This window comes from Pocillopora verrucosa, chromosome 6 (genome assembly GCF_036669915.1).
Source record: "Pocillopora verrucosa isolate sample1 chromosome 6, ASM3666991v2, whole genome shotgun sequence".
NCBI lineage: Eukaryota > Metazoa > Cnidaria > Anthozoa > Scleractinia > Pocilloporidae > Pocillopora > Pocillopora verrucosa.
This window is the reverse complement of record NC_089317.1, coordinates 6,007,415-6,021,179: the sequence shown is the minus strand read 5'-3', so window position 1 is coordinate 6,021,179 and position 13,765 is coordinate 6,007,415. Positions and strand designations below refer to the sequence as shown.

Below are 13,765 nucleotides of genomic sequence, written 5' to 3'. Positions count from 1 at the left end.
CCCCCGAGGGACTAAGTCCTCAGTGATTTGCACATGTAAATATCAAAACATTTTTTTGATAGCGACTACAGCCCAGGCCATTTTGCTATTCGCCCACCCATCGTTGAAGTCGCATCTTATTGAGGTTAGCGTGGTGATTAATTTTTATAAGTAACAAGTGATCATACCTTTCAATTGCAAAACTTGTTAAAGAAGCGCTGTTCCGGAACTCATTGCAACTCAGTTATAGTCTGACGTGTTCCTGAGAAGTTAGGCATATACCTTAGTTTGAGGTGGAGATTAGCCTTGGAAAATGCTGAGGTGTTTAAGATCGCCCACCCGACTTGTTTTTTCGGCCGTGTATCATGCGATAAGTCCCTTCGAGGAAACTACCCAAATTCCCTGCACTAGCCGCGTTGATTTCAAACTTGGCATCTTCATCTTCTAGCTGCACCTTGCGGGGACCAAACAGAGAATACTTGTCTCTTCCCATGCAACCGTAGTGGTTTTTCGACACAATTTTTGAATTATATATAAACGCTCTCTCTCTCCCCTAAGAAAGAAACTCTGACACGCAACATAATTTCTAACTGATGCATTAAAGCAAGGCGTCTAGAACAACTTTGAGTCCTTTATGGGTTGGCCGACTTGTAAAACGAAACTTATCCTGGGTTGGTTAACTGAATATTGATGTTTGAGGCCCTGTTAGAGAAAAATCACGAGTATTCGATCCAAGTTGTGCCCCGCCAAAATTAATCTAATACAAATTACTCAAAAATTAAATCACGAAATAAATATCTGGCTAAAAACGGGGAGCAACCATGGGATATTAGGCCATTGAATTCCACCTTTTTGGTGGTCTTGAGATACGAGAAATAACACAGAGGTACAATTGTACGCAATTAGAGACGTCAAACAAGCCCTATAATCTATCGTTGCCAAAAATTCGGTACCGATTTAAGCAGGGCTTTATACTAGATATCAGGTAACTGGGTGTTAAAAGATAAAAGGAAGTGTCTTTTCATGGTTGTAAACGTGGTTTCTTTAGTAACTCTTGTATATATTTGTCGAGTGTGTGTTTAAATTTTCGTTAACATCAGTCACAAATTCTCAACAGAGATTAAGTGATAAGTTAATGAGATGTGACTTTTGTTCTTGGAGCGTGAAAAGGATCATAATAAACGCCGCTAGGAAAGAGGAGATTTGTTTATTTTGTTATTTTTTTTTCTGCATATGGAAGAACGTAAGAGAGAAAAATCACTCCTTGCCAAGTATATCTGCCAAAGCACAAGCCACGCAGCGATTCAATAACCTAACGGCACTCTCCAACGTCACCAAAGTGTCGAGGGTTTTGGCCGAGAGCCTTTTGTTTGTGCGTTTAATAAAAAAAAGACACTTCAACGCCCCAAAGTAATGTTTGTCGTGCCAACCTTCGTAATGATTCATCCACTGCTTCGTAACCAACTTCAGTCCCCGAGAGATCACACGATGCCCGTTATCGGTTTTTCTTTTGGGTTCGATGATTTGTAAGGCTAAATTTGTTCCTACTCTCAAATGGAGGATATTAAATTTAACGCGTGATTCCCATCGTGTTTAGACTTAAAAAGCTTTTATTTTAACGGAAAACTCTTTCTTTGTCAGTCTCATGACAAAAACAAATGACATCTTTCTTCATTCATCGACCTAGGGAAAACTTTGTACTAGTTATCCATGATCCTACAATACCAGCTTGCAATGACATTTGTCAAACAGGAACTCGGTAATGACTTTGCTGACTAAAAAATTCTCTTTAGCAGAGTGGTAGACCATCACGTGAATTTCTTGAGTGTGGGGTTCGATTTTCTGTGAGTGCTCCAATTGGTTCCTTATCCCTAGGCCTTACTCGAATGAGATCCCAAAAAAAACCTTTCGTTCAATAATTTTCACCCTTTCATTTTTTTCAGATTTTCTAATCGAACTACTTGCCTCCCAAATTTACCGTGAAGATGTTTTGCTTTGTTACCCTGGCTCTACTAATAGCGTCTGTGGCATAGCAATCTTCATTTCACCGAATGGACGTAGACGGTAAGTCGTTACTAGTCGTGGCCTTGTGAGGGAAGGAAGACACTCCTCTGAATTCTTATTAGGAATTATGATTTTTTTTAGCAATAGATTGGGCACCAGCCGTTTCTTCTCCCCGCGATAAAGCCTTATGTGTGTTGCCAGGATATTGCTTTGTTACAATGTCTTTTGGCTTAGATAACAATTATGGGGTTCATTAAGTATACTTCTTCTGTTGAAGGACTGACCAAAAAATAAAAATACAGCCATTTTTATGACGGAAATTAAAATTTTCCTTTTTAGAATCTATTGATGATGGAATGGATCGTGATGAGGCGAACGGTGATGAAATGTTCCTCCTGGATCCAAAGTGTGACCAGCATTTTTTAAGTCGTTGCGATGGCAACTGTGCAAGATGTTGTTGAGACAATTATTTTTCGTAAGTTTAAATTATTATTGTCGTCATTCTCATCGTTATTGTCAATGTTATTCTCACTATTGTCATCATCATTATTATTATTGCCATTACTTCTGCTGTGCAAAGAAAGTTCACATTATAAAACTCTGAAAACCGTGAGCATTTTGATTTGATACTGTCAGGTCGATTATGTATTGACCAATCACAAAAAAGATAAGGATAATCTGTTACTGATGGCGTTCTGGTTTTCTGACGCCTTACAAATCCGGGCTCTTTCGTTGAAATACGATTCCATTTCATAGAAACTTCTGGTGTTCATGGTTTTTAAGGCATTTACTGGAAATTTAGATCCTTTATTTATGCATGATTTGGAAATATGGTACTTCTTAATGAATCAACGATAGGCAACCAAAGAAGCACTGGATGGTAAAAGTTTGTTTGTTACATCAGTGCACGTCTTCTTGAGCGTGACTAGAATTGCTGTTAAGAGCTATTTGCATTCTGCCACACAGAAAAATGAACAAGCTATTCACCGGCGCATAATCTTTATTTTTATGAAGCTGTTATGCAGCTTTCTAGTCACAAAAATGATTTTTATTCCCTTTCGCATCATATCGTTCAGATTTCTTCGATTGCATGATCCGTTGCACAACTTTGGTTTACTCTGAAACTGGCTCAAACTTAAACTATCCGTACTCAGAGATTGGAACGACCTCACTGATACACCAGTACACATTTGGTGGACTAGGACGACCACAGGCGAATGGTCGTGGATTCCAATCGGTCTGTGCGCCAAGCACAGATTCTGCCCTTGCCAATCATTAGAGGTGAACCCGTCATTCTTCGCCTTGAGTTTAAAGAACGTGTGCAACATAGGCTCACTCGGCAACTGTTGTGTCGGGTTCTCGAAATTGAACTTCTTGTTAAGATCGTTGGAATTGCAAGGCAACACTTAAAAGCCGGAGGAAAGATCACTATTTCCAGGTTCAATCAGGAAGAGGCATTTGCTGGTGTCATCTTTAGGCCAGAGGGTGCTGTCAGTGTTGAGTTTCCAAAGCCAGTTATGGTTGTTGGTACATGCTCGGGGATATGGGTTAGTTTCTGATTCTAATTTGGTCAAACACCTGCATTGCAACAAATATTGAAAATTTAGGTTCTTTTTTTTTTTTTTTTTTCTTAATTAGTGTAAAAGGGAAAAATTTCTTTGGACAGAGCAACATGTTAACATGATTCTTGTTTCCTGGATTGTGTGTGGAAAAGAGGCAATCGCAAATGAAGTAATGAATTTCATCAGCTATCAGAAAACTTTTGTCAATTCAATTAAACACGGATCTTTGAAAAGACCAACTAGCTGAACGTGGTATCCAGACACTTAGTTATTCGTAAAAGTAAAGGCTTACTTTTTTTTTTACTTCTGTTGCTGTTGTTTTTCACCCTCTGGACTTATGAAACAAAGTCACTTAATTTCGTTCCCCTCTAGAAAAAAAAAATTTTCCCTCGTGCTTCAGTTAATTCTCGAATGAGTCTCCTCTATCTTCCCTGGAAAGCTATCATTTTCCTTTATATTTCTAATTGAAGTTAATCTTTAGGTCGTGTCAGAGTGACTGAAAATTTCGTGTCATATTCTTTTCAATGACTACGGAAACGCGACAAATTTTAACTTGGAAGATTGCCATGTCTTTTTGTTGTCATAGATACCGAGGGAAAGTTAACATTTGCATTTCCTGTACCTGAAGCTTTTGTGCCCACTGATTTTAAAATGTCGGTAAATCTCATCGAAAAACCACTGAGAAACTAGTCATTTTAAACCAAAGTAAAACATACGAATGGCCCTTAATTCTTTTGAAGCGTTAACCTCGAGCTGGAAGCTCGGATTTTTGCTCACATGCAAACTGAATTAAATGATCGAATATAGCCTAGATAGGGCTCTAGCGTGATCTTAGCGCCATGTCGTGTAGCATCAGATGCCAGAAAATTAAAGAAAAAACTTTGAAAGAAGGAAAGATAAATGATAAATAGAAACCGTTGCCTACCTGCTTCGCAGTTACTTCCTGTGTATCCTTCCGTGCAAACACACACGTAACTGTTGCTCTCGTAATTTGAACGGCAGGTGCCTTTGTTTTGACAAGGCCTGTTTAAGCACGGAGACTAAAGACAAAAAATTAGGAAAGCGAAGGAGTTCTAGATTGCGATATGCTTGTGTTACCCTGACATACTAAAAGATTTAAAATAGTTTATGGTTATTTAACAAAACTTAGGTGACCAGTGGTGGATATTTACTGGACCGCGAAGCCGCGTAGCAAATATTCACACTTTCATCAACATTGAGGTAAATGATTGTTTTGTCATACACCACTCCAGTATCAAAAAATGATTAATTAGCTCTCAGTGCTATGAAACATGGGCGTAAATTTCACCTTTATGTGCGATTTTGACATGCTAACTCAGCACTTTCTTTCGATAAATTCCGTATCAGTCAAGAACATTAATTTTTTAGTTAATTGAAGCTGTGGCTGTTCAAAATTTACCATATTGATTGTGAAATTCAGCTACCTCATACACGTTGGTCACAGATATAATCCTCAAACATTGTCGCCGCTTTTCATGAAAGAGCCTGTGATGAGACAAATAGTCTGGAAGTATCGCCGTTTAATTACCATGTTGTTCATAACCGATTCATTTAAAACCAGAGCATTTTTCTCTCCTTCGTCACATTCGTCGTATCTGTATATTGTACGAGGTGCAACTACCACTGCAGCATGCGTAAACCAACATATTCTGATACAAAGAAAATGCCAAAACAAAAGCTAATTCAAAAGGGGGTTTAAGTGAGAGTTATCCCAACGCAGCGATTCCGAATTGGCACAGATCCTATTTGCCTTTACTGATTAAGTCAGGAAAAAAAGATAAAAGAGTCAAGAAACAAAATAAAACAAAACAAAACAAAGCATCAAAAAAGGCTAACCACCACTTTCGTTAGACAGCTAGATGTTTGATAATACAGTATAAGAATCTTGGTGTTAAAACCCGATCACATGTTGCACAAAGGTTTTACGCGGACCTTTACATTTTGTCTCCATATCCCCTATAAAAGCCGGGGTTTTCTTAATAAAGGCAGTTACTGAGCAAACCCAACTTAAACTTCCCACATCTTTAGGAAAAACCACCATCGGTTCTCTAAAAATTAATGAAATATAAATTATTACCCAGATGCTGAAATGATGAAAAAGATGATTGGCAACCAGCTTGTCCGAGTTGTTGTGGATGTCCGAGGGAAGCAGTTCACAAAGGATTTTACTGTTCATATCGACAACGGCAGCCAGGTTAAAAGAAAAGCACGAGGGTGTGTTGATACAGGCAAGTCCACAATCTTTACTGCTGTGGACATAATCTGCTCCAAGTGCTGTTATGTTCAGGTGGGACAGTTTGTGCGCTTTAAATCTGGCAAAAGCGACACCAGTGTGAGCATTTCTCTCTATGCCTTTACCAAGTGCGTCAATAGTCTTTGGTTGACCTATTTGTGATAATCGACAGAAAAAGTGGAAAATAAGAACAATCTTAGCAATTAACAATTGCTCCATGCGTCAGCAGGCGCTTATTGATACGCGAGAGATTTGGAGACCTCGAAAGCTGTGCAAGAGCTCCTCAAGGTGGATACAAATATAACTCTTGGTTCTCGAAGTCTTTCTTAACTTTCCAAAGTGTTTCATAACCTGACTAACGCACACCTGAAGTATGACACAATTGTTTTGTTGCATGATTTCTGGGGCGAAATATCCTCCACTAATCTTTAATGGAAGAAAAACGCCACCAGCGTGCAAAACTGGGTGATGCGGCACCTTCGCGCTATTGAAAAATCTATTATCTATGCTATGAACTGAATCAGAACACAGAATCGACCTTGAAACATGATTCAATTGAGAAGATGTTTAAAAGAAAAACAAAAAATTTTTTACCTTTCGTTTTCATTGGAAAGAACATCAAGGCCAGAATGCTTATGATGTTCAGGACGACGAGGTCCATTGCTATGCGCTCTTCGAGAACTTTCATTCAAACAAGCACGCCTAAGGTAACAACATAATACCTCGTGTTTACGCCGATTTTCTATAAATACATCAATTTAATAAATGCCAAGAGATATATTTATACCTTTTTCGTCGTGAATTATTTACTGAACCTCAGGGATGAGTTAATTGTCAGAAACACATTAGGGGCGACATCGTCTCCACGAAATCTGGCTAATTATAAGGACAGATGAATCATTATTGATGCAAGCAAGAGACTATAATTAGTTAATTTTCTTTTGAAAGCCAATATAGCAGCAATCCTGAGTAATTGCTTACATCATGTATTTTGCATTTTGCATGCCTACCTCTCAAGCAGTTTTATTTTATAATTAGTTCGGCTTCCTTTGCGTTTATCTTCTCACTATTAGTGGGAAGATAGAAGTCAATTATTTTGGAGTATTTCTCATTTTTTCTTTTTCATTTAAGGCGGCACTCAAATATTATGTTCTCCCATTATCTTTTTTCCTTGGACCGTCCCCTATATTCCTAACCGGCTAATCGAAAAACCACAAACGGGATATTTTCACTCAGTTGTGCCTTCCGAGAAATTAACGATTGTAAATTATTTATCTGTAGCATGTCAAGATAATTGAATGCGTGGGAATTTAATTGAAACGCTCGTTGAATGACAGCTTTAGCGCACAATATTCAAAATGCAAATTAAAGCTTTTTACACCTGGCACAAAGCTAAGATTAACGATAAGGTACTCACTATGAACACCATATTCGAACAGTTTTTTATCTTAAATTTGATGTAATTTTAAATTTGATTTATTTTAATTTTTTTTGGAGTTTTTATAGTTATGTGGTATAGTTTTTCAAGAAATCCATCCTGACGTGAGTTAATTATCCTGTGAGACCATAGTTTTACATTTCTTTTAACTTTATTGATACTTCAACAGTAATAATAATAATAATTATAATAATGATAATAATGAGAAAAATAAGGACGTTCTTAACTGACTCAGTGTGGGTATAATCATCAGCGCTTCACTCAGTTGCGCCCTCAAGACCACTATTTGTTTTTCCATAACATGTTGACGTCATTTGAGATCTGTGGCAACATAAAATCTATTTGTTTTTCATAGTAAAGAAGCAAAAAGATTCGTTCAGTGACGTCGATCATTTATCTATCTCGCAGGTCTTTAACAATTAGAGTGTCTAAATTTCCAAACGACGCTAGCTGTTTGCTACTAAGGAAAATGGACACTTGAGGACGAGGAAAGAATCTTAAAAAGCTGCTAGCATTGAATTTTTTTCATATGGTCTTTTTAATCTCTACATAACAAATTTTGATGAAAATCTAAGCTTATTAACCCAAGGCGCCTAAGCTGTTATGTTGCACCTTCCTGGGACCAAACAGGAAACGCTCGTCTCTTCCCATGTAACAGCCGTAATGATTTCAAGAGAAAATTTTTGAATGATATTTAAACACTATCTCCTTCCCCATAACATAACATAATTTCTAATCGATACATTTAAGCAAGGCCTCTACAGCAACTTTGGATCCTTTATGGGTTGGCCAGCTTGTAAAAGTAAACTTATCCTGAGTTTGTTAACATAATAATGATGTTTGAGGCCCGGTTAGAGAAAGACCACGAGTCTTCGATCCAAGTTGCGCTTCGCCAAAAATTAATCTAATGCGAATTTACACAAAAATTAGATCACGAAATGGAGTTAACATCTGTTTGAAAACGGGGAGCAACCATAGAATGGTTTTTTGGTGGTCTTTGAAGAACAAGGAAAAACTCACAGGTACAATTGGATGCAATTAGAGGTATGAAAGAACCCCTACAATCCATCGGTGCCAAAAACTCGGTACCGATCTAAGCAGGGCTTTATACTAGATATCAGGTAATTGACTAATAAAAAATAAAAAGGAAGTGTCTTTTTCATGGTTTGAAAGGTGGTTTCTTTAGTAATTCTTGGATACATTCGTTGAGTGCGTATTTAAAATTTCCTTAACATCAGTGACAAATTCTCAACAGTGATTAAGTGATAAGTTAATGTAATTAATACAGTTGTCAATAATACAGTTCTACCAGCCTTTTTATTATCGTCCAATGGTCTTTTGCCCGTGTTAGCGATAAGTAACTAAATCAAAAATAGCCAAAACAAATTCATTGACAAGTTTAGTAATTGCTAGTATGAATTTTCTGTTTAATTCAAATAGGCTTTGTTTGAAATAACTTGTATACATATATCAGGACTGTGGTGATATATCTTATTACTAAAATTCTTTGCAAAAAAATAATCTTCACACCTTTCCAGAATTTTGAAAATCCTCTTTAGCAAGAGCTTTATAATAATAAAAACCCACCAACAAACCACTGGCGGGACCGATGTTCTTTAAAGGAGTGGTAATCGGCCATGTATTTAATACGAGACGATTATTTTTAATCATAATGACCTGTTCATGATCAGAAGTCAGTTATGATAACACTTAAGTTCCTATGTACAATATGGTTTCAGTGAAGCCATTCGTTGTCTGGGGAGAGTCACGTTTGAAAGTGAGAAAAGCAATCAATACCGTCAGCACACAGAGAGACCTCATTCTACTTCGACCAGCGATGAGAATTGATAGGTGGCTAGGGACTTACAATACATAAAAAGTCATGTTTTTTTTCCTATAATGGGCGGAGTCTTCTTGCAATCATTGAGTTAATTGCAGGTCGAGTTAATCTTGTCTCCGAGAACGCCTCTCGGTAAGCAAGCGTTACTTTCGTGGAAAATTGAATTTAGTTTCATATTTAGAATACATCCGAATTTTACAAACATCTCTTTGTTTGTACAAATATCTAACGCACCTTTGGTTGATTTTACTATGATTATATAGGCCACAATTTAGACTTAACGAATAGCGAAAAGATGGCTGGCCCAAGTAAACTGCATGTAATTTAATGAATTGCCTTAAACTATTTATTTCATATTTCTTATAGTGCAGACTATATTTCATGTTTTCGTTCATAACCTTTTATATCAACACTGCTTTTGATGGGACTTTGATGAAAGAAGTGCGTTATACAAACAATAACAAATCCTCATAATGACTTGTTAACTTATTTTACTAAGCACGCGAGTGCATCTAATTTGGCGACAAGGATATAGCTGTAATACAGGCGGTAATACAGGAACACGAGGGATAAAATTCAGCGAATTTCCTTTTTTTTGCTTAACTGGCATTCTTGTGGAGAGCCGTTTTCCTTTTTTTTCTCGGGTTGTAGCAAAATTTGCTTATTTCCATTAATGGACGCTACAACAGTTTAAAGCTACTGTTTTTATTCCCTATTCGCTCTAGACCGGAATTAAACGAATTAACTATCAAAATGATTTTTTTCGATACATAATACTATTTTCACTTTGTTTGAAAGGAGTGATCACGGAGAAAAACTAGAGCATGAAAAAACAATGTTAAACCAACCGTAAAAAAAATAGTGCCATGCAAAAAAAAAAGAATGGTTACACTGTACAATAGCAGCCTCATGGGAATTTTTTGTTTTAAAGAGTTGCCTTAAGAGGCACACCATGAAAACAGGAGCTAATGTAACTATCTTTAACTATCTTTTTCAAATCACATCTTGAAAAAGGTTAGTCTAAAATTGACGTTCTGAAAGAGAAAACAGTGCTACTGTATACTAATTTATGTGATGAGACTTGGTTAGGATACTTTCTTATATGAATTAACTGAACGCTGAGTGATCATGTCTTTTTCGAGTTCATGTTCAAGCAAATGTGCGTTAAACCTTGAACAAGTTCAATTTTCACGTTTATAAGTAACAAACCACGCCTGAATCTTGGCCGTGATGGCAATGGTTAAATCCTTCCTAAGTGAATGTACACAGGAATAATAAGCTCTCTCATCCGACGCAGTTCATGTGATCTCTCCTTATAGGACTCGATCCCCGACCATGTGCTGCACTAGTGCTAGCAGAGGAAGCTCCAGTGAAGCAAAGCTTCTTATATGCCACACTTGCATCATTTATATCCCAGGTATCATCGCAAATTGTTCCCCAGACTCCATTGTCAAACTCTTCAACACGACCGTAGCTCCTATATCTATTTGAACCAAGCACTTTTTCCAACAATAGGAAGTGATCTCGCAATCTGACAACGCGGCTTGCGTCAACGTGCCACGTGATGATCATGCTCTGTTTGAGTCGTTTTATTGTTGTGACAAATATCGTGTTGATGACAGTGCAGACCTCGCTAAACCACTGTCGATCCAAGTTTTGGTGCACATTAGGGAACCCAGTAGCTTAGGGATATTACGTCTCACTGAGTTTTAGAGATAATCCTTAGCATTCCATGGTGACAATTTTGTTTTGTATTGTGCGAGCACAAAGGAAACATCTCGGCTGCTTGATAAAGTAGCTTTTAAACAGTCAGAATTATTGTGCAAATTTATCATTCAAAGTAAATTAAAGGCAAGCATCATTGATTTCGAAACACTCAGTTATTCGTAAAAATAAAGGTTTGCTTCTTTGTTTATTCTTGTTGTTGTTGATGTTTCTAACCTATTGTACTTATAGAACAAAGTCACATAATGCCATTCCCCTCTAGAAAAAAGCAAGTTTGTTTTTTCCCTTTCGTGTCCATTAATTCTTCGATCGAATGTGTCTCTTCTAGCAACACTAACATCAGTACTCATTATTGAGAACTATGAACACTTTAGCACAAGATTTCCACATATAGTAGTGCTTGGTTCCTTTTCTATTGTCCCACGCTTAATGCATTGTTTAAGAGTAATTGTTGCAAATATAAGCTTCTAGCAATCTTCCGACTGCTCAGTCATGCTGACTTGCGTATTATAGAACTTTCTAGTACATTTCAGCTATTCACGAAGTTATTTAGTAATACTTCTGAAATATTTCTTTTGTAAGCTTCTAGAGGGTTCCAGAACACTTTATAAATATATATATATAAAGACTCCCTTATGTTCGGAGCGACGACTGTTTTGAAAGTTATACTGAGAAAGAGTTACTGCGGAAGATTGCTAATTTCAAGGAACTTTGGAGACAGAAGTGAGATTGTTTCGGTGGTGAGCAAGGATACAGACTGTGGTGGGCTTAATAAAGTCCATTAACGATAAGTATTGAACTCCTCTTAGGAGTCGCTCCTTGTTAAGAACATTCCTTGCTGTTTAGTAAAGTAGTTGAGTTTGTGGAATTGTGGTGTTTTTATGCCAGCTACATTATACCATAACAGAAATTGGAAGCCTCTCCGGGAGAAAACTTTATGGCGGAGTTTGTTTTAGTTTATTTTGAGAAGAATTTACTCCCTGTAAGAGTATTCATAGATTATAGCAAGATGCCACGGTTTAATCTAGAGGTATTTCTTTCAAAGCCCGACGACGATACGCTCTACTATTTAAAGAAAGATGAGCTTATTTATTAACGGAAAACTTAGAGTAAGTAGTTAAGAAAGCGATAAGAAAGCGTCAGATACAACATATCAGAGTGAAACTCTCAGCAGATGTTAAGGCTTTCAAAGAGACAATGTTGGAAGTTGGAAAGAATGTCAGAAACATATGGGCATACAACGTGGGGATAATTCGACTAAGAACTGAAAAAGTTAGCAATGCAAGAAAGGCTCGAAAGAGAGGAAAGAGAAAGACAGAAAGAGCTGAAGAGAAAAGAAAAGGAAAGAAAAGAACGGCTGAAGAAAGAGAGACTACCATTGCAGCATGAACTAGAAATGAAAAAGCTCAGAGGTAAATATGAAATTAAGGTTAGACCCTAGCAGTGAAAACTAAAGGGAGAAATCTGATGTCGCTAAGTATATTGAGTGAGTACTCCATTTCAGGAAGCAAATATTGATAAGTATTTTTGCACTTTGAGAAAGTAGCTAGGAACCTTAAGTGGCCCAAGGTTTACTGGGAAATGTTATTATAGAGTGTACAAGTTCGTAAATCAAGGGAAACTTATACACAGTTAAGTATAGTGCAAGCTGCACATTATGAGACTGTGAAGGATCTTGTTTAAAACGTTTATGAACTAGTTCTCAAAAGTTTAGAAACTGTGAGAAAGTCGTTAGTCAGACCTAAGTAGAATTTGCTAGAAGTAAGGCTATTTGAAGCTTGGTGCCATTCACAGAGGTACGTAGACAAGAGTTATGATAGGTTAAGACAGCTTATTTAAATAGAGGGATGTGAGGGGTGCATTCACAGTGATGTCCAAACATTCATCGATGAGCAAAAAGGAGAAACGTTGGGGGACGCTGCAGAACGATCAGTGGATGAGTTTTCTTTGAACCACATAGTGAATTGCGTGGAAATACCCCGTCAGCTTCGCACTCCACCTGGTAGAGTTCTTCCTCCTTCGGTACCACGATAGCTTGGCGGAATGATGGAGGACATCCAAAACAGAATCCTGCTAACAACCACAGAAATCGTTTCAGCTCCTGATGGTCAAGACAGAGAAAGTTTGATCAAAGTAAGCTCATGAAGCCACCAACATGTTACTATTACAGAAAAGAAGGTCACCTGATTTCTAGCTTCCCGGAAAAGAGGAGAGTGGCGCAAAAACAAAATAGCATGGAGCCGAAGCCTAACGGTTTTATCGCTAAGCCATCGTATTTAGCTCCTGCTAGTGAAGATACACTTCCCCGAGTTCCAACAAAGAAGACTCGGGCAAGTCCTATGAGTGAAGACAGTAGTCAGTCCAAATCTGTCATGAACATTTTTAAGCCCTTCATTCACAATGGCTCAGTGTCATTATCAAGTAATACATCTGACTCCATACCGATCAAGATTTGAGAAAAACTGGAGTCCGCAGTCTTTACTGTTGTTTGTGTTCTCTGAGAAGTCGTCCACTGGTGCAAATGTTCTAATCAGAGGAATCAGCTCCGAGTATACCCCAGCGCCACTTCGCACAGCTCATGTATTTCATCGCTTGAAATGATAGGAAATCTTGAAACATCCGACTCTTGTGGTAGCTCTTGATTTTCTTCGTTTCTTGCTGACTCGGTGGACGCGGTTGGGATCGCGCGGGTTTTGAGCTTGAGAAGGAAGAAAATCGTCAAAAAAAACTCACCAAAATGTATACGAAAAGTGGGAAAGTCCCTTGAGTGTTGGTCTTTAGCCTGAAGGATCTCATTTTCATCTTTCAAAAACCGTGAGAAATTAAATTCATCCATTTTTGGGAGGGAAAAAATGAGGGTTTTGGAGAGAAGAGTTGCAAAATTTGCCACATTATACTCTTCGTCTTTCATTTTCCTGCAATTTGATTGGTTGCTTCAAACAAGCCTTGAAATCTGATTGGTT

The 13,765-nt window shown here is 37.6% G+C and overlaps 1 protein-coding gene across 1 annotated transcript; it reads right to left on the bottom strand.

Annotated features, from left to right (window-relative positions):
• Window positions 1-2,660: 2,660 nt before the first annotated feature.
• LOC131799486 (uncharacterized) lies at window positions 2,661-6,643 on the bottom strand. The gene is made up of 5 exons (XM_059117191.2): window positions 6,587-6,643; window positions 6,394-6,501; window positions 5,644-5,951; window positions 4,471-4,585; window positions 2,661-3,561 (listed from the first exon to the last, which is right to left on the bottom strand). The coding sequence occupies exons 2-5, from the start codon at window positions 6,485-6,487 to the stop codon at window positions 3,554-3,556; spliced, it is 525 nt and encodes a 174-aa protein (XP_058973174.2). The 5' UTR covers window positions 6,488-6,501; window positions 6,587-6,643; the 3' UTR covers window positions 2,661-3,553.
• Between the last annotated feature and the right edge of the window lie 7,122 nt (window positions 6,644-13,765).

What these genes read in the sequence shown, in the direction of transcription:
- LOC131799486 (XM_059117191.2), bottom strand. Translation starts at nt 6,487, where the DNA reads ATGAAAGTTCTCGAAGAGCGCATAGCAATGGACCTCGTCGTCCTGAAC. An exon ending in CTTTCCAATGAAAACGAAAG is followed by an intron (nt 5,952 to 6,393) that starts GTAAAAAATTTT and finishes TATCACAAATAG; the next exon opens with GTCAACCAAAGACTATTGAC. An exon ending in TTCATCATTTCAGCATCTGG is followed by an intron (nt 4,586 to 5,643) that starts GTAATAATTTAT and finishes TTTTGTCTTTAG; the next exon opens with TCTCCGTGCTTAAACAGGCC.